The 21542-nt window shown below is 43.1% G+C and overlaps 1 protein-coding gene across 2 annotated transcripts; it reads right to left on the bottom strand.

The window, feature by feature from the left end:
* Positions 1-10907: 10907 nt before the first annotated feature.
* Positions 10908-20180, bottom strand: LOC119655129. Of its 2 annotated transcripts, none has more exons than XM_038060863.1 (2): positions 20015-20180; positions 10908-11385 (listed from the first exon to the last, which is right to left on the bottom strand). In XM_038060863.1, exons 1-2 carry the CDS (start codon positions 20084-20086, stop codon positions 10990-10992), a joined length of 468 nt encoding a protein of 155 aa, XP_037916791.1. In that variant the 5' UTR covers positions 20087-20180; the 3' UTR covers positions 10908-10989. The 2 variants fall into 2 exon arrangements, with proteins under 2 accessions (XP_037916791.1, XP_037916792.1); XM_038060864.1 differs by having other exon boundaries at positions 10908-11382.
* Positions 20181-21542: the final 1362 nt, after the last annotated feature.

Genomic DNA, 21542 nt, shown 5'->3' with positions numbered 1-21542 from the left:
ATATACTGTTATTAACTTAATTTGAGCAGATATCGATATGGAGAGTATTTTCAGCCCTGAACACCGTATAGAAGCAGCTTTTTGATTTTTTTCAGATTTTTCGGTTGGGTAGCTTCTGAGAATGGGTCCGTTAAAGAAATCGTCATTTTCGACCCCTCCCACTCCCCGCCTTTCAAACAAAACCGGCATCGAAAAGTACTAATCAAGATCTTGCGTTGGATACCCCACATGACTATATTCGGTACAAAAAAAATGTACACGCCCATTTTGCATGTATGGGGATCCCCCTTAATCTCCACGTAGAAAGATGTCACTCAATACATGTCTGGCCGTTCACAGTTTCCACCTTTTCACCAAATTTCGTGTCAATGAGTATAGTCGTTTCTGAGAAGAATGTGTGTGACAGATAGACAGACAGATAGACAGTCTGGTCTTCCAAACCTCGCATGGGAATTATATGAAGCCACCAAAGAGAATAACGATGAGCTGGGTAACTAACAAATTCGATGCAGAAATGTTAAAGGAGGTATTTCTTGATGACACATTCTTATCGGGAAGCGCACAAGAAAAAGTTTCACAGGGCCAGCGGGCATGTGATGCCTCAATGCCTCGGCATAGCGCTTTCCGAAGACGAAATCCCAATTTCTGGTGGAATTCAGAAATTGAGGAATGTCGGAAAAACACACGCAATACAAAAACGCGAGGAAAAAATGGCAAGTAGCTATCACGAAGAGCAAATCCGAACATTTCAAGCGGATGTGTACTGAAGTTAACTCTGATCCACGTTCTCCACCGATTACCTGTCCTAAATTACTATATAACGTAGTGAACCCTCTGTTCCCATAGGATGTGAACTTTCTGGCATGCGATGCACTCTCTGGCCCAGGAGTTGATGCCCTTATTCATGGAGCGCCAGAAGTATTTCTCGGTGGCTAGCCAATTTGTCGTCCTGATGCCTAGATGCGCTAAGTCGTGAACCGCGTGTAACACTTCCTTGCGAAAGGTGGCCGGAATGTATGGCCGGGGTCCCTTTTCCGAGTCTTTGCAGCAGAGAGACAGGTTCGAGCCGATGGGCAATTCCCGAAATTTGTATTTGGGGGTGAATTTGAGGCTCTGAAGTATTGCGTCATCCTCCTGCGCCTTGGCGATAGCCGAGAAGTCAAGTGAGGCGGGGATTTTCACCTCGAAGACACATGACCAAAGCGTCAGCAACTATCTTATCCTTGCCGGACACGTGCTATATGTCGGCCGTGAACTGGCTTATAAAGCTCAGGTGTGGAAACTGACGAGGGGACGCTTTGTCGGGCTTCTGTTTCAAAGCATACGTTAGAAGCTTATGTCCCGTGAACACAGTGTACGGCCTGCCTTCTAGGGAGAAGCGGAAGTATTTAATGCGGCGAACAGTTCTCGATCGTAAGTACTGCAGTTGCGTTGAGCGGGGTTCAACTGTTTAGAGAAGAAGCTCAACGGTTGCCAGACTTCATTCACCTTTCTGTGAAGAGCAGCATCTACTTCGATTTTAGAAACGGCTAGGGATGCATCTTGCCGAGGAAATGCCAAGAGTGTAGCATCAGCCAGTTCTCTGGATTTGTCAAACGCGCGGGCAGCCACTTCAGATCACACAATCTCTCGTGTATCTTTTGTTTTGGAGCCAGACAAGTACGCGTTCAAAACGCACTGGTGTTGGGCGGAGTTGGGCAGGAAACGACGATAGAAGTTTAGCATGCCGAAGGACCTCCGCAACTCCTTCCCAGTTTTCGTCTGGGTCGGGCTATATTCTGTCAGCGGAAATGAAGTGGCCGAGGAATCTCACTTGTGTCTGGAGAAACTTGCATTTATCAACGTTTAGAACTAAACCGGCCTGAAGGAGACCTTGAAAAATGCACTCGAGATGGGCTAAATGCTCAGACTCTGAGGAAGAAGTGACCAAAACATCATTGAAATACACGAAATAGAAGTCGAGGTTTCTCAGGAGCGAGTGAATAAACCTTTGAAAGATTTGCGCAGCATTGCACAACCCTTAAGTCACCCGTGTGAATTTGAAGAGTCCAAAGGGTGTGCATATTGTCGTCTTTGGAATGTCTTCCGGAGCTACAGGGATTTGGTGATAGGCCTTGATTAAATGGAAGGTCGAAAAGATGCGGCAGTCTGCGAGATGATGCGCAAAGTCGTGGATGAGTGGAATGGGATATCGGTCAGGAACAGTCTGTGCGTTTAGCCTTCTATAATCCCCACAGGGGCGCCATTCGCCTTTTGCTTTGGGGACCATATGGAGTGGGGAAGACCAACAGCTGTTTGAAGGTCTGCAGATCCCCTGTTGTATAAGTTGCTCGAATTCTTTCCGTGCAATAACCAAATTCTGGGGTGGTAGAGGACGCACCTTTGAGATGATCGGGGAACCAGTGGTGTTAATGCGGTGCTGCACATTGTGCTCCACTGATTTAGAGAGACTATATTCGGTAGTAATCTGGCTGAATTTTTAGAGGAGTGCCCGAACACGAGAAACAGTAATGTCCTCCAAAAGTACGAAAAGATTGTTGTTGGGGTGCTTCTTAGAGGCTGGCGGCTCAACGTTCTGATCAATGATTTCAGCACTAGACATCGGGAGCACACAAAAACCGACGGAATTTTTCGCGTCTCTGCCAGCGAAATAAACGGCACGAACCTTCCAGTCGGCGCTGATACGGGGCGTCCTCGGCAGAATTCCTTGCGATCGCCCATTCGAAGCCGCGATCGCGGTGCTGCGTCCGGCTCCTTCTGGCGCACGGTTTAGCCACCACACAAAAAGCAGCCCGAAACTGGTCCTGCGACGATGTCGGCTCCCGCTCAAGTCCTGGCTGCGCTGCCTCGCTCCACCTGGACACAATCGTCGCCATTGAATATTTCCGCTCTTTTTCACCCGCTGAAAAGCGTCCAGTGTCCGGATAGCTGAGTGGTTAGAGCACAAGGCTGTCGTGCGGAAGGTCGCGGTTCAAATCTCACTGGTGACAGTGGAATTTGTATCGTGATTTGACGTCGGATACCAGTCGACTCAGCTGTGAATGAGTACCTGAGTCAAATCAGGGTAATAATCTCGGGCGAGCGCAATGCTGACCACATTGCCTCCTACAGTATACTGTAGTGTACTGTTGCGGTCTTGAATGAAGTGCTCTAACACACTTTAAGGCCTAGATCCAATATGGATTGTTGCCGGTGGCCGGTGGAATTTTTCTTCTGGGTTGGGAAAAATTTGGGCCGCCGTGCTCGAACGTCTCAAAACCGATTTCCAACTTTTGATTATTTTACAATAGACTTAAAATGAAAACTTTCTCTTAAATTATAACGACCTGCCTGGTCGGTGGTTCGCAACTTAATCTTTTCGATTATTTTTTTTACAATTCAAAATTAGCAAGGCATGGCACGCCACGGAGAGCACCGGTGGTGGCATCTGTCAGTCGAATTAAATTTCAAATGTTTCTAACCCTGCTCCGCCACAAGTGCCCTGCAACTAAAACGTCTTCCATCGCTGTAACGATCTCGAGGATACTACCGAACGTTGGTGGACCAAGACAAAGTCGACGTCGTCTTATTTCAAGTGTAGTTAGTTCCGCAACTCCAGTTCGGCCAACTAGCAACTAGCACGTCGGGAATCCATTGCAGAATGGCAAAAGAGATGGAACAAGGCACAAACTGGCCAATGGACCTACCGGATCATTCCACATATTCGGAAATGGATTGAAAGGAGTCACGGGGAACTAAGCTACGAGGTAACACAGCTTTTAAGTGAACATGGAGGTTATCGGGCTTATCTACATCGATTTGGACACGACGAGTCACCATGCAAACAAAACCTTAAAAATGAAAGTCAAATAATGTTGATCGGATCTTAATAATAAAATTCGAGTTTCAATCTTATAGGTTAGGGAACAGCAACCTATTTGTCTAAGTGCAATTTCGCGGTGTTTCCAGGTATTAAATTATTTGAAATAATTAAAACTTGCTTTTTAAGGCTTTGTGTCCGGGTACCTGAGTGGTTAGAGCACAAGGCTGTCGTACAGAAAGTCGCGGTTCAAATCTCGCTGACGGCAGTGGGATTTGTACCGTGATTTAACGTCGGATACCAGTCGACTCAGCTGTGAATGAGTACCTGCGTTAAATCAGGGTAATAATCTCGGGCGAGCGTAATGCTGACCACATTGCCTCCTACAGTGTACTGTAGTGTATCGTTACGGTCTTGAATGAAGTGCTCTAACACACTTCAAGGCCCTGATCCAATATGAATTGTTGTGCCAACGATTATATTATTATTTTTAACCTTATTAAAATCAGTTTACTCGCTGTCTGTCTGTCTGTTTGCCTGTCGGTCCATCAGACGAATTTTTCTCGGAAACGGTTATAGCGATTGACACTAAATTTGGTAGAAACGTGGGAACTGTGAACACTTACACATACAGCGAGTTACATCCTTTTACGTCGAATTTAAGGGGGGGGGTCCCCATACATGCAAAAGGGGGGTGTAAAATTTATCTTCATCAAATATAGTCATGTGGGGTATCAAATTAAAGGTCTCAGTTAGTACTTTCTGAAGCCGATCTTACTTTTGATATTTTTTGGAAAGGTAGGGAGTGCGGGGGGTCGAAAGTGATCATTTCTTTAAGGGGCCATTCTCAGAAACTACCTAATCGAAAAATCTGAAAAAAAATCAGGAGGCTGCCACTATATGGTGCCTGGGCTCCGAAATACCTTCCATACCGATATCTGTTCAAATGAAGTTAATAATAGTGTATTTTATAATTGGATAGAAACCCCCCTTAAGTTCATCCTAGCTATAATGTAGAGCATGACCTTACCAAGTTTGGTCGAAATCGCACTATTACTAACAAAGTTATAATACGTCAAAGTCGTTGCTTCTTTGAAAATTGAAGACTATGAATGTCAATATCACCCGAAAGTGGATACTCTCACATAATATATGGATACATTGCTACGTACTAAGAAATACACAAAACGTTTCGTACCTAAAGCGTCCAGCTTCCGGTTTCCCGACTTTTTTCTATTCGCTAGTGATATTTATTATGGTTGCAACCTGTTGCCCCAAATATCTTTAGCGCCTTAGGCATAACGACTCGAGTCGATATTACCCATCAAGCAAAATGGTGCAGATTATGTTTTTTTTCACTAAGTTAAGATTCTGTTTTCCCTGTGAGTTGGGATTTAAGCGCTCGCTCAAAGCATTTCCTGTTTGCCCTGTTTGTTATAAAAAAGGATAGAAATTTTTGGGATAGCATCCTGAAAATTTCGAAATTTTACTGCTACCGAAACGGCAACAATACCTCAGATGAGGACTGTTCTCACGGGTATCGGGTATGACTTACGATTTGCATGTGCTCACGCTCCCCGAGAACTTATTGGAGGCCCCGAATAAGTTGGACTTTCTGGGTCTAAGTGAAGCGAGATGTTTGGACTCTGGATATTACTCCTCTTCCTTTTGCCACACCTTTTGCGCTGTGCTTTTGCACTCTTGAAAGTTAAGTGGTAGCAGACACTTGCTGCCCTTTTCACCCTAGACCTGGTTTCTGGCAGGATCATGATTGCAAGAATTTGGTCCAAGTTAAGAAGCATCGTAATTGTGCAGTACTACGTACCTGTTGAAATTTGAGAAAAGAATGTCTTCTATGAGCTATTATACGCATCTGTGGCAGTGTCCTATAAGTGACGTTGTGATCATTATAGGTGATCTGAACGTCATTTTCGGGCATGTGACGGGAAGCCAGGCTCTTCCTGATCATAGCAATATTAGTGAAAGCTCTATAGACTTCACCAATGCTCTCCGCTTCACCACTGGCGGCAAATGTTTCGAGCACGAAGCTTTCCATAACGTCAGTCTTCAAAGGGACCACTATGATCGCTAAGATCGTGAAGAAGGGTACCCGTTTGAATGCGACTAGAGAAATGGTATTTGTGTGCATCCGCGAAGATATTATCTGAAAATATCCTGGAAAACATCAAGGACACCGTTCTTTTCACTGCCGCCCCATGAAAGGTTCACCTCTACATACGATTAGAGTCATTTCTGTTTTAAGTTTAAATATTGCAGACAATATGTATATGCCTCCTAATTACCACAGGAGACAGATTATTCTTTCACGTTAACTGTCGCATATACTTCTTTCCTATTCCTCCTATTGTTTGTTCTGTTCTAATTAGCATATACTTCTTGAATTGGAATCACCAAGTGGAAGAACTCTTGATCGGAGCCATCTCGGTGCTTCATGCAAAGTAGTATGGTATTGGTTGGTATGCCAACGTCATCAAATTTTCCGATTGCTGATAGTCCATAGTGAACCAGAGAATGACTGGAACTGGCAAGCACCAAGACAATACTATGTATATCTTACTCTGCAAATTAGTGAAAAGTCACCATCTGTCCAATCTGGCGGACTTTTATCGCGTCCACAGCGTCACAGAAATGGAGTTGATTTCTGCGAAAATTACATGATACTCTGAGAGCTGGCCAAGGGTGCAAAATTTGAGCACCACATTCCATTCTCCAATCCATATTATAGTCACTTTTTTTGGATTTAGAACTAGAACTGATAGTGCACCCTCTCCAATGCACTTCATATCACTGAGCAGATCACAACCCAACCCCCTGAATATTTGTTTAACAAAAGTAGGTCTCGAATTTGCAAAATTATCAAACTTTCAGTGAAACACATGAGAAAATATTTATTTTCCGAAATATGGAATTGGATTTTCATTAGTAGTCAAGGTGAACATCTGAATGATCTGCTTAAGCATCCGGGGAGAATATTTACAAGTGGAATTATTTCGCAAATGTAGAAGAGTAACTAAATATGAAATGGAAAATCCTAGACTCTAAGAATCAATTTTGAATTTGAAGGTCGTCCGAACGGAGTTAGTTTTAGCTTTCATTTCTTTCCATTTTTTCCATTTTGTTTACTGACTACCTGTGGTACCCATTTCCTCAGAAATGGTTACTTTTATTTAAACACAAATTGGTCGAAAGGTGAGAACCCTATTGCATGCAATGAATAACGTCGTTCTATGTTGAAATTAAAGCGGAGTTCCCATACATGCAAAAGGGGGGGGGGGTACATTTTTTACCACCGAATATAGTTATGTAGGGTATCAAATGAAAGGCCTCGATTAGTACTTTTCGAAGCTGACATTAATTTTTAGAGGTTCGGAAAGGGGCACATATTTCAAAGACCCGTTCTCAGAAACTACCCACCCGAGAAAATCATTGTTTCGGTGCACATTGTATTTAGGCCTGAAAATACTCCCTGTTAAAATATCTGTTTAAATAAGTGAATAATAGTATGTATATTATTATAATTGGAGAATTCACTGGGAACCTCTCTTAAGTTCATCCTAGATCCGAAATTCTGCAGGAAGATAGACTTCAATAGCAAGTGTCACACTGGAAAGTTTGGTGACTATCCTATCACAATTAACAAAGAAATTCTAGGTCAAATTTACCCCTTTCGCGTCAAATTATTACTCTCCACGACATAAAATGTCAGCTAAAAAGTTTTACACCATTTCTTGCTTATGCTTGCATAACTGTATGATCGTGAAAACCAGCTCAGTTAGACATGGGTTATACAAGCGATAACACGGGTATACCATTACCAGGAACAAATCAAGCGAATGGTCCCAGACATTAGAATTGAAAGTTCAATTAAGCAATTTATCGTCCAAAATAAATTCGTTTCCAAAATGAGCAATTGTTCTTTTTAAGGTTTTGTGTAAAACAAAACCTCATTAAAATCGATTCAATGTCTGTCTGTCTGTCTGTCACACGCATTTTTCTCCAAAACGGCTAAACCAATCCGAACGAAATTTGGTGGACCGATGGGAACGGCGCAAAACCGGGATGTCTGGAGTTCCTTATTAAGGCAGGCCTAGACCGGATACCGGTTGTTGCGCCGTTGATGATATGCGAGTGGCATAAATTTAGGTCGAGTTTAAAGGGAGGCTCCCCATACATGCAAAGGGGGGATTCCAAAATTTTTTTTACCGGATATAGTCGTGATGCAATCTAGGCCTCAAAATATGTCCCATTCCGATATCTGCTCAAATAAACTTACTAATAATATATTATCGACATGGAGGACAGTCTTGTGCATACACATGCCATTCCATTCCGTGAAAATGCAACTATTAGTGTCAAAGTTATAGAAGTTCAAATTTACCAATTTCGTGCTAATTAACAGCATCCTAAGCCATACAAATAAGATGCTGACGTCATAATTAACGAGAATAATTGACATTCAAGTGAAATATTAAAACTCCATTCAAGAAGAATCTAATTCTCCCTAGCCCTTTGTAAACACAAAACCTTATTAAAATCGGTTTACTGTCTGTCTGTCTATCCGCCTGTCTGTCTGTCTCTCTGTCCGTCACACGAATTTTTCTCGGAGGCGGTTATAGCGATTGACACCAAATTTGGTAGAAAGGATATTTTCACATAATATTATATTGCATATTTTACGTGCTAAGACAAATGCACACTCAAATCTCTTTATAAAATAAATACACAAAACCTTTCATACCTGAAGCGTCTAGCTTCCGGTTTCCCGACTTGTTGGTTGCTTACCATTGACTTCGATGTTCTGACCAATACTGGTTATTGAATTCTCGTTAGCGTGAATTACGGGACCACACCACCGAAAACGCCTCTCCCGCAGTTTTTCCACGATCGATGCAATCCCATATCGACCGCAGATATTCTCATTTCAGACGTAATCAAAACGTGTCTCGCCACCAGTGCAATGCAACATCTTCGTACCCATTACCGCAAGACGCCGTTCATTGTCCTTTATAGTCGGCACTCAGAACTATAGAGAACGGCAGACCAAAACTTGTTGGTGTTACGGAGGGCTGTGTTGTGAATCGCTTCAGTATTCACTCTCAGCTGATTGTCAGAGAGGATTGTAGGCGGGGTTGTAATTTGGAGCACTATGCCACTATTAGCCCCCTATATGTTCTGATATTCATCAGGCTGTGAGGTGACGGCGTCCCATCATCACGTGATGGAGACCCACATATGTTTTTGGACCACTTTCCGCGGAAACCAAATACTTCCAACAACCATTTTGTACGATACTGTTAACCAAATAATCTAAACTGAAACCGGTCTTTGTCCAACGCATCTCTTGCAAGGCTGTTATAACAACCTTATATTGGGATAGGGTACTGCTGAGCAGCATTCAGTCGATACAGGGAGGCCACATTCCATGAGAAAATGCGCAAATCGTTATTCCATTTCCTCGTAACTTCGGTTTTCCATGTAGAGTTGTCAGCCCTAACCAACAACCAACCTGAAGGACCATTTGGTACAATATGTTCCGTTTTTAGGCGCGGGAGACTCGCCTTCATCCTTCTCCGTCGATCACCTAATGGGGGTGGAGATAGGGTGTAGAAGTAGATCTTTTGGCGTTGGTTAAGCAGGCGCTTCTTAGGTTTTATGCGTCATCGTGGGTACTAATCCTCGTTTCGCCCTGGGACCTATTCCACTATTTGACCGCCAGGTTTTCAGTCTGACTACCGTAATGGGTACAGCATTGAAGACGTCGACCAATTTGTAGATATATGTGTCTATGATTACGTTGCTTCGGCTGCAACAACTCTGAAGTTGATGTCACGCGGCGCATTAACAGCGCTCCACTCATCCACCTGTTGTTTTATTTAAAATCGTAAAGTGCAGATATCTAAACACTATCATCAACTTCCACAATTCACCATCCATGGACGTCGATGAGTTGGTTGTCCAAAGAAATACATGGCGGAAAACAGTATAGAAGGAGTGCAAGCTGCCTGAGATGTCGTAAGGAAGCTGAAATTGCATCCAACATTTCTTTGAAAATGTTCACAGATTGAGATTCTCTCATCTTTTCTACGACTCCTAATGGACGCCAAGTAGTGTCTCCAAAGCGCACTCACAGATTGAAATACTTGTGGTCAATGATATAATTATGAAAGCCAGTTACACACTACACTTAGATGCTTGAGAGAACAAAGGGTTCACAACATTTTTCGAATGTCACGATTTTCAAATTTACCTTTGAGAATGTGTACTCTGTCATTATAACCAAAAGAGAAAAGCGGTCATCAGATGGCCACGGGTCTCCTGGGCCTGCGGGCAAAAAAGCTTTCCGAGCAGGTTAGTCATGGAACCTCTGAAATTTCGATTATGAAAATAGATCAACTCTCGGAAAAATCACGACTACATTCCAAATAAAGGTACACTTCATTTTAATGGCAACGATGAAATAGTTCATGGGCTGGTTCCATTCAAACCCGCTCCAACAGTCAACCGGCGTTAACACCATGTCAAGCCAGGTCGCATGAAGCTTCCATCAGTTATTGGTTAGACTGAACCTACTGAACAAAACATAGCAGAGTGCGAAAACTAATAACAACGTTGGTAATAATGGAGCCGACAGATTTGGGGTCTTAGGGTTTGATTCCACAATGACGAGACTAGAGATGGGTTTTCACTTTTAATTTTAAAGCTGCTTTGCAGTGTGAAGCTGCAAGGATACCGGCAAAGTACGGCGGCGGTTGAAAATCTGAGGACGCGGTCGTCTATTTCGTTTGCAGCTGCCTAGCTCTCGCAGACTTCAGACTAATAAGCCTCGAAAAGGTCTTCTTCAACAAGAAATATGAGCACTCCTTGCCATGACTAATTTATGAGATATGAGTGATTGAAACTTTGGCTTCCCCAATTTCTTTCCCAGCTAGATATCTAACGACTGTAAAAGGCGGGACGACACGGTGACCAGCTGAAAGGTTTACCCCAAAGATGTTCGAATCAGCGTCCTCATCTACTACTGCCACTTTGTCACTAGAAGCTGCATGGATTACTAAATCTTATGAGTTTTCGTAATAAAAAAGAAGAATTCCTGCTTTAGTCCTTTTTTATATATAAGAAATAAATATAATAAATATAAACAAAACGAACTAAATTCCTTCGAATTTCATTCATTTTCCAACCGGCTTTAAAATAACTCGCTTTCCTTTTCGATTTCTCCTATTTCGATTGCCACCTTTCGTCAAAACAACTTTACGTCGCCTAGGACCTCCGCGTCTTCGCCCACGTCCACGTCTACGTCCACGTCCCCGTCTACGCCTAGGAGCACGTTTTCTGAACCTACGCCGCCGTCCATTTGCATAATCAACATAATAATAATAATCGCCTCCTGTTCCTGTACCTGTACCAGTAGCTGTGGCAGTACCGGTACCAGTGCCAGTGTTGGTAATGATGAGCTGGTATTGCTGTTGGGTCGTTGTAGCTGCTGTCGTTGTAGTGAATTTATTGAAGAAAATTTTGGGTTGTGGACGATACGGTTCTGCCTCCTCATTTTTCTTTTTGTCCTTCTAGAAGAAAACCAAATTATGATAGCATGGACTCCTTTCAGATATGTGAAATCTTAAATAGATAAAATATAAAGCTTTCGGGAAATAAAATCGAAGAACAAAAAAAACTCAACCGATTCAAGAATCAGAATCTGAATTTTGAGCTCGGCCCTTGAGATATGAAAGGTTTTGTGTATTCCTTATTCAAAAATACTTTAGTACACGGCGGTCTTATTAATAGGTAGTTCACAATTCGCAACACGCCCTGGATATAGACTATGCTTAAAGTGTACAGTAAATTTACGAGAAAGAAGCTTTGACTTACCATGAGCATGTTAAATTTAGTTAGATTTACACCAAACCTTTCAATACCGTCTACATGCTTCTGGGGTAAATTCAACTGAGGTTTTCAATAACTTTAGGGAATAACGTTATTTTATTAAAACATATTGCGGAATGGAGAGTACTTTCAGACGTCCTATACCCGATATCCTTGATTTAAGGGCGCATTTCCGAGTACTCTACTCCTGTGACCTTTCATTTCATACCCAACTTGGTTATATTCGATAAATTTGATACCTTGTTCTGGCATATTTGGAACCTCTCCACCTCTCAATCTCAAAATACAATGAGGTTACCCAGCTCATGTATGTAGTTTACGCCATTAAAGCGCTTATCGCAACACAAGCGGCAAACTTTATGATAAACACTACTTTAAACAGTTGCTTTACGATTCGGACGTTCTACAGGGATCTGTTCTCGGTCCTCTCTATGGAACTTAATGTATGAGAGCCTTTTGCGGCTCCCGGTACCCAAACATCCAGTTATCGTTGGATTCGCAGTTGATCTGGGGGTGATCATAAGATTCCCTTCCCTTGATAGAGTCTAAATTTATGCGAGCGATATTACCTGGAGGATAAGGACTTGGCTTGAGGACTTCGAGCTGTAATCAGCCAAATTTGAAACTGGGATGGTATTTATTACAAAGCGCCGAAACAGAAAACTATTCAAATTTGCATCAGTTAACAAGTCACTTTCAGCCATCATTGAGGTACCTTGGGCAGAAAGCAGCTATCATCAGCTCGACTTCGGTAAGGAAGCCTCCAAATATAAGCGGCCGAAGATTACTTCAATCGCGAGTTTTTTCATCCGCGGGGTCAGCACTAAACTTTTCAGAAAATTATAGACAGATTCAAACTGCATGTTGAGAAGGCGCTTTCCAGATATGCTGGGTCTACCCGAGGCAACATGCATGATCGCGAGGTCATTTCCTTGTGTAGGAAATCTATAGTACTTGGCTTATCCCAAAGTATATGGACTAAGCGAAGCCATGGAAAGACGAGCTACAATTAGACTCAAATCTTAAGTAACCACGGTGAAAGCAGGAAATAACTCTACAAATTCGGGACCTTGAGACTGAGCTAGAGTTCCACTTAACTACCGTAAATATGGTAAGCTACTGGCGGGATCGGATGCTGCATAAACCGCGGGCAAGCCTGACGAGAGGGGATGGGGAAAGCGGGAATTTCTTCCGGGCCACAAATTTTCTCGGTGGACCGGGATAGAAGTTTCATTGAAAAAAGGGATAATATGGGAAACTACATCATTCCAACCCCGGACCCGTTTTTATCGAATAATTTTCTCTGAATCGGATACATCAATGAGTAAAAGATGTAGCAATTCGCCGGAGGTGTAGAAATAACACTATGCCAGCCATTAGCAGCTAATGCAATTAGGAAGAGCAATTAACGATTAAACGGTAGTAATCCCGGATGCCTATTCTCTATTCCAGATTCAAATTCATGGTAAACTTCCCCTTTAAAAAACAACAAAGACGTACAGCCGACTAAGAAAGTTGACTTTCTAAAGGGGTGCTTCGCATGCCTCGTCTTTGAACACTTTCTGAAAACCGCTGGGACATCAGCATCGCCCGATCCTATCGATGCAGGAAGTTTGGTTACAAAAGGCGCATTGCCAAAAAATGCAACGGAGTCACTATTCTTATATTGTAAGAAAAAAAAGAAAAGTGGGATAACAACTATGTTGCGGGAAATAGCAACTATCAAGAATTTAGAAAGGCGTTAACCGCAATTAGCAAATAAAATTTATTCAAACAAACCACGCCCAGACGAAATACACTGTTTCGAAATCTTAGGCCCTCGAAGAGGGGAGAGAATTAGAGAAGGAAATGAAATAAGGCGCCGTTTACTAGAAGCTATTGCGTTTTTAGAATTAGTTCTGACCAAGGAAGAAGATGTAAACACTTATCTAAAAGGGGGTCTGGCCCAGTTGTAAACGTAACATTTACCAACGCTGTACTGAACATGGTACATTCGCTAAGATTGCATCCAGAGCGATCACCAGACAACCGTTTTTTAACAATTGGGAGAATCACGAAAACTATGCTCTCTAAACCAAGAATTGTGACAGGTTTGTCTACAAACTCTGAATGAACAAATCTTCATGGAGATGTGGCTCCACAAATGTTCTAAAACAGGGCCACTAGGCAAGGAGCTCCCGGTGCATGCCTGAGAGATGTATATTTCCCAGTAGAAGACCCAACCCAACAACTCCGGTTTGCCGGTTGTCCCGAAGCCAAAGGAAAAGCGAAAAGTACGGCTGATCAGGCGAAACCTGTAAGGAGTCTCGAAGGAACCTCAAGTTGAGAATGCACGACCTCTGCTCCGAGGCGAGGAAGTGCTTACATATTTTGATGGAAGAAGGCGTTTACCTCCACAGATCACATACTACATCCTCTTGTTCAAAATTGTTATTCCTGATATTCCCCAAAGAAAAAGCTATTGTACCAGCTTGCAGCAATGTGTAGGATTTGAACCTGATAAAACCACATCTGCTCTTCGGTCCATTTTCCTCGATTAGGCCATAGGCCCGACACACCTTTCTAGTTCTTGGAGTTTTTTTGTGGATTGTAGTTATTGCGGCGTTTACTACAATCCAGCTAGTCACTGATCTCCGCATCTCCTTCACAAAGCTGTGAGTTCCGATGTCTACGTTGACAGCTCCTCCATGAACTTCGGGAACGGATGATAGTGTGTTCTGGATCTTTTTATGTAGCGGCGAATTCGGGACAGGAGGGAAACTCATTGAACAAGGGACGACACATATACTTCTGATAACCACTCTACCCCGTGAGGAAATGTGCCAGGTGGTAATTCAACCCTTCGTGCCAGCATATGGGTCCACCGTCTTTTTTCAAAATCATCCGGTGGCAACAGCCTTCTTCTATAAAGTTCCTTCGGCTTTTCAGGAGGCCACAGTTCCCAAGTCGAATTGAACGGATTAGCACTCCCTCTCTGTTAGAGATGGTGCCTCCCATTGAACATATTTCCCTTACAAACTCTCTGGGATGAATAATCCTCACCCATACGGCTATATTTTTTCCCTCCGATGTTTAGCATCATTTTGGTTAGAGATGAACTAGCCTCTGCTGCCTTTTTTCGCGTATTGTCGAGGTGTCTCTTGCAATTAAACTTGATATCAATCATTACCCGCAGGTATTTAAGGATGGATTTGGAGACAATCACATGATAGCTTTTCCTGAAAAAAGGGAGTGACGGGTCTTTTCGTTCACCAGGCCATTCGCAAGCATGATTTGATGGCATGAATGGTTCCGTGGTTTTACCTCCAAATATTCCCGCATCCTATGGGTGTTTGGCGCCGTCTACAAAACCAACCAACATTGTCCATCTGACCGTCCAAAGCCATACACTCAATTACACGTGACGTTCTACAACGGGCACTCCAATACGGAACCTTGTGGTATATCTGCGACACAATGTACTCCGTCTCTTGCCACAGAAGCATCGATTAGTGGAGCCAAGTACCCACGGACGTCTATTTTAGCCATAATGGCGTCAATCTAGTCCAAGTTAGCCGAACTAAAGGCATTCTGAACATCTAGTGTCACCATTGCGTAGCACTTACTAATGCCTAACGTCTTTCGAGTCACATCGGCGACCATTTCTATCGCATCGACCCTATCAATGACTTCGCTGAAACAGAGACTGTCCCTCTGATAGATCAGGTTCAGGCTTGATGAACTGGAACAACCAGTTGTATATCACCCTCTCTAACATCGCCCCTATAGTGTCTTAAAGGGAGATAGGGCGACATGAAGAGGGGATGCCTCTTTCGCTTAGCAGGAAACTCTCCTTCTACCATGCATGATTCAAAGGTGCTTGTGAACCATCCATGCCTGGACATAGCAACAAGCTTGAGGGCTTTACTTCGAATCACATCGAATTCTAAACCTCATTATCTCCAATACCTTTGCAGATTCTCAGTAATTTCACTGATCAAGTAGATGTTTTCTTAGAGTATTTGGAGAGGTTCCTCCTACTTTGAAAAAAGTGTTGCAATTATACTCAATAAGAACCAGGGATCCGTATGGATAAGGATAATCCAGCTCGGAAAGTCTATAAGGATAATATCTATGGTAGAAAAAGAAGACGAGGCAGACCCTGCCTGAGATGGAGCGATGGCGTAGGTCAGAACGCCAGACAGCTTTTAGGGATATCGAATTAGTGGACCTCGGTGCAAAACCGGGATGTCTGGAGTTCCTTATTAAGGCAGACCTAGACCGGATACCGGTTGTTGCACCGTTAATGATGATGAAGAACCACGGATTCGTCACTCGGCTTAATCTTTGCTCACGTATCTTTTTCATTACAGTCGTGTAGGCAGCGAAATGAGAGTTGGCATTAGCATCAAGGCACCATGGCCGACCACTTCTCCGTATAACTGTCCTTAGATTATTTCGAAAACCAGAATAATCCTTCCCCAGTTTACGATATTTACACTTCTCTCTTACCCTTTGACAGACCAGATGATCATAACATAGAGACTTTCTGGTTTGTTATATGCTGATATGGCTGATCGAGCAATTTCACTACTGTCTCCGTCGGATGGCGATCTCCATTTTAGGCCGGCTAAAATTTTCCATCATTTAGAGTCGCGCGTTCGGTTCCTTGGTTTAAAATGTCGAAAAGTGTGGGCTGATGGTCGCTGTGGGTGTAATGTTCATTCAACTACCGAACCATTTTTTTTACCAGTGAAGTAGTGAGGTATGTCAGAGATATCTACCTCGGAAGTTTGGCACACAGCAAATGCTGGTTAGTGCGATGTTTAGCTTCACGAAGCTTTTGATGAGAGTTTAGCCCTTGACGTTCATTATCCGGTTTACCCAATTCCGCAATTATTTTAGGGCTACAATCACTAACAACCAAAGCCAAACCATCGAACATCTTCTCATTGTGCTATTGTGGCATCAGTAGGAGCGATCGATTTGGACGCCATAAATGTTCACCCTAAAATCACCTTCTGGAAATGCGATGATTTCTTCTGTTTCTTCGCTTTCACCTTGCGAAACATACATCCTAGACCTCCGATTCAACCCTACCTTAGGTAACCCTCTTCCCCTCGCTTTCTTTTCCTTTTTGGCCTACCATGTTCGCTAATATGGAGACGACTAGTTACACCAAGTGGTTCATCAACTTGTGCTCAAGGTATGGGACAGCGAATCAATGCCTGACGATTGGCAACGAGGCATTATCTGTCTCATACATAAAAAGGGAGATATCACACAGTGCAGCAATTATAGAGGTATCACGTTGCTGAGTACCATCTATAAGATATTCTCCACTATCTTGCTAGGCCGGATAGCCCCATACGCCCAGAACATCATTGGCCCATACCAAAGAGGTTTCACTCCAGGCAAATCAGCAACAGATCAGTTTTTCTCTCTGCGGCAAGCGATGGAAAAACTGTTGGAATATGGGCAACAGTTGCACCATCTATTCATCGACTTTAAAGCCGCCGATGATAGCATAGCCAGGGTAAAACTGTACACGGCCATGAGAGAATTCGGTATCCCGACGAAATTAATAAGACTGACTAGGCTGACCCTGACCAATGTGCGAGGCCAGATAAAAGCAGCAGGATCACTCTCAAGACCATTCGACATCAACAACGGTCTACGACAAGGGGATGCCCTATCATGCGTCCTCTTTAACCTGGCCCTCGAGAAAGTGATCCTTAATGTTGAGGTAAATGCAAGAGGTACGATCCTCTTCAAGTCCACCCAACTACTGGCCTATGCTGACGATATCGACATCATGGGAAGAACGACCCGAGATGTACAAACTGCCTTCATCCAGATCGAGCAGGCGGCGCGAGATCTTGGGCTGCACATCAATGAAGGCAAGACAAAATATATGGTGGCAACGTCAGCACCGAAGACGAATCAACCAACAACATCAAACCGCACTGGTCAAACACAAACACGAAGAAAAATAAGGATAGGAGAATACAACTTTGAGACCGTTGACAATTTCTCCTATCTAGGGTCGAAAATCACAACCGACAACAACTACGATGATGAAATCCGCGCACGGTTGTTGTCAGCCAACAGAGCCTATTTCAGCTTACAAAGACTGTTCCGCTCGAAACGTCTCACCATAGGGTCAAAGCTCTTACTGTACAAGACTATGATCTTGCCAGTCCTCATGTATTCCTCGGAAACTTGGGTTCTTAGCAAGAAAAATTGCGAACTCTTGGCCGCGTTCGAGCTACACAATGACGAAATCTATGAGCGATACCATGACCGTCCGGTTGTAGATAAAATCCGGCTCAATAGGTTACGGTGGGCGGGCCACTTAATCCGTATGGATGAGGATGATCCCACCCGGAAAGTCTATAATGGCAATATCTATGGTAGAAAAAGAAGACGAGGCAGACCCTGCCTAAGATGGAGCGATGGCGTGGGTCAGGACGCCAGACAGCTTTTAGGGATATCGAATTGGTGGACCTCGGCTTGAAACCGGGATGTCTGGAGTTCCTTATTAAGGCAGGCCTAGACCGGATACCAGTTGTTGCACCGTTAATGATGATGATGATGTTCGCTAATGCATACCACTACAAAGTAATCAAAATCGAAGTATGTGAAGCATCCCTTGTGAGACACCTAAGTATACCCACGAACAAATCTGTCCTTACTTTGCCCGGTTAACTACTGCTTCCAAATTGATAATAACTGTCTGCATAACTCGTATGCCTTCCTTATCATTCTATAGAACTGTCTCCTATATCAATAAAACTGAATTGCTCCTTCAAAACAGCACGGATATATTCCCACAAAATGACCTCATCTATGTCCTTGTAGAAGCTGGCACTGTTCCCTATGACTGGTACACTCCTACATGGGCTACCTCTGTACAGACCCATATGCCTTCTAAGCACAATGGAAAAATGTTGGGGCCGGTAATCTACAATAGATTGCTTTTAGTTGTTGAGTGCTAAGAGGACCTAAAAGGATTCCATAAACCCCGATCAACCATCGACACCATAAATTAGTTGGCATTGCATTGCATTAGTGCAACTGAGGAAAAGGGTAGCGCCAGCGTATATTACTTTGTTACGGCCCTGGACGTGAAAAATACCGATCTTTCTACGTAAATCTCTGAAGAGCATTGATAGTTCCTACTAGCTGATACTGATGATAGTGTTTGATAGCTATTTAGCAGAAAACAGGCTCTGGTAGGACGCTTACAATGGGCTCGGAAAGTATGCTATGCCCACGGCTGCCCCACAGGACTTCATACTAGGACTACTGGTGTGGAGCCTTATATACAATGATGCACTTAATATCCCGGTTCCAAAGGTGACGGGTTCCGCCAGCGACATCTGACTGGTTAGGATTGCAAAACATAGTAGCATAGCGGTAGTACTTTTGCAAGGCAGATAGTGCTGTTAAAGCTTGGTTAGAGTACACTTGCCAAGAGTACACTTGCCAAGGAAGAAACAGAAAAAGAGGTCGTCACCAAGCACCGTAAGAGAAATTACGCTCGGATTAGAATTGGGAAACATAGCATCCTGTATCACCAAATACTTGGGATGATAGACACGAAGCTCAGCATAAAGCATCCACGATGAGTATGGCTCTAGCAAGAATGATGTCGCACGTAGGAAGAGAGTGGTATACTTGTAGCGGCAGGAAGCTTAATCTTACTTTATATAGCCCGAGTTGGAAGGGAGGTACTGATCACATTTACAGCACGTAAGCTGAGTTCGGTCTATAAAAGCACAACCCTAAGATGTTTTCCGCCTATGGAACTATCTCAAATGATGGAGCGTTCGTCATTCCAGGAATTTACCATTGGCATTTTGGCAGACGAGATGATAATCTTTCCATTTTGGCAGACTAGATGATAATCTCTCTTTTTCCCAGGCGAAGAATGCCGACGAGAAGAGACCTGTAAATTGAGGTGCAACAGCAGTGGGAACGCTCAGAAATTGCGGAGACCAAAATAATCTCGCCCAGTTACTCACAGGGCTTGAAAGATGCCCAGATTGCGATGGAGTCTCAAAATACGCTGACCACGTATTCTTACATTGTCGGAGATTTGCGGACAATAGGACGAATACCAAAAAAAAGTTTAGGCTGGTGGTCGTCCCCGAAATTCTGGTGCAGAGAATCCTGGCATGCCAGGAGGATCGGGATCGAGGATCGAACCGAGTTTTAGTGGCTAAAAATGAGGTGGAACGTAAGGTAACAAAATTAAGTAAAAAAGGATATAAAAGATATATAACAAAAAGGTTGAAGTCGATTGTAGATTTGACTTTCAATACTTACAGATTCTACATCTTTAGAAGATGTTGACAGAGTAAACACACAAAGCACCAGCAAAAGGCCGAAAACTTTCATTTTGATTTGACAGAAAATATCTAATCCTTCAATAAGGCGTTGTAAGCACTTGCAGAAGCTATTCTAAGGCGGTTCACAACTGACTAACTCCTCATTAATTGCAAACTATTTATATCATGCAGATCTTATTCATTAAAGTCATGTCAATAATGTTTAAGTTCTATAAGTAAGTCTTTTGTTTAATGGAAGTTGATTTGCAATAAATGAAAAATAACCCCATATGGTAATATTCAGAATAACCTAAATAATTTTCAATGACCTGAATAATAGAGATCTTAATTTTTAGGTTTAAATTGTTAATTGAATTGATAAAGACACCTGATCAATTCTTTGAATATTTTTTTTGAACTTTTTTCTAATTTTCTGTTACATTTTAAATAACATCACTCAAAAATTCGTTCTTGAACAATGAAATTTATGTTCATAGAAATCCTACGATAGACGTAAGTTTTTGCTCTGTAATGACTATCTCGATAATAGACATTCGAAGTACCCATTGTGGACTATGAGGGTAAAAATATTCAACAAGCCAAAAACGTAGAAAGTATCCGGATTTGGACCAAGATAGGCATTAAAAGGAGCACTGCCACCCAATAAAGGGAATTCATCGCCTTCACATGCTGTTGATAAGCAGAGAAAACCCAGTGTCCCGGACACCTTCAAGTTTTCAGTTTAAGGATGAATTTCAATTACCCCCAGGACTTCTCAAGATACCCGCACTCCCTCTCTACTGTTCTGCGTCAAGAGCTCTTAATGCAAATAGGGAGAGTGGGATGACCCGTCAGACTGAGGAACTTGATTTTGTTGATTTTTATCTTGAGTCCAACCCTTCCGACATTTTCCACTTCCCTGACTAGCACAATAACAAATCCCCTTTTGTCACAGTGCACAGTATGCTACACTTCTCGGGATTTCGCTCGGAACTGGAGTTCGAGTGCGTCACGCCCACCATCACGTGCAGTGGTCAGCTACATTCTGGTGGTTTTACGTGAATACCCGTCATTTAGACATAACCCCACGATCCTCTTAAGACACGGATTGAAGTTGTGACTACAATCAAAGCTCCCGTGTGACAAGTAGCGACGGTATCACTCTATACTGAATGCATGGCTCGGCATGCATGCTGTGGGACGCAAGACCTACCCAGATCTCTACCGAACTAAGGCGTACGGTACCCGAGTTGAACGTCTCTATAGTTGTACGTGGGTACCTGTCTCGGGGACTTGATCCCACGGTCTTCTTAAGACACGGATTTATTTTGTGACGACAATCAGATGAGTCCCCGTGCCAACTCGGGTCTGATCGCCATAATTAAGCCTTTGGAGCATTCGCTTACTGCATCACGGCCGCCAAACCAATGTGATGCAGTGTTTCTCGGTGCCACCACTATGGAGGTACTCCTCGGCCACTTGGTTTTGGTTCGACCGACAGGGTTGACGCCCCGTCTTTCTCGCTG

This window comes from Hermetia illucens, chromosome 4 (genome assembly GCF_905115235.1).
Source record: "Hermetia illucens chromosome 4, iHerIll2.2.curated.20191125, whole genome shotgun sequence".
Lineage (NCBI taxonomy): Eukaryota > Metazoa > Arthropoda > Insecta > Diptera > Stratiomyidae > Hermetia > Hermetia illucens.
This window is presented reverse-complemented; position numbering and strand designations above follow the sequence as displayed.

What these genes read in the sequence shown, in the direction of transcription:
- LOC119655129 (XM_038060863.1), bottom strand. Translation starts at nt 20,086, where the DNA reads ATGAAAGTTTTCGGCCTTTTGCTGGTGCTTTGTGTGTTTACTCTGTCA. An exon ending in CTTCTAAAGATGTAGAATCT is followed by an intron (nt 11,386 to 20,014) that starts GTAAGTATTGAA and finishes GTTTTCTTCTAG; the next exon opens with AAGGACAAAAAGAAAAATGA.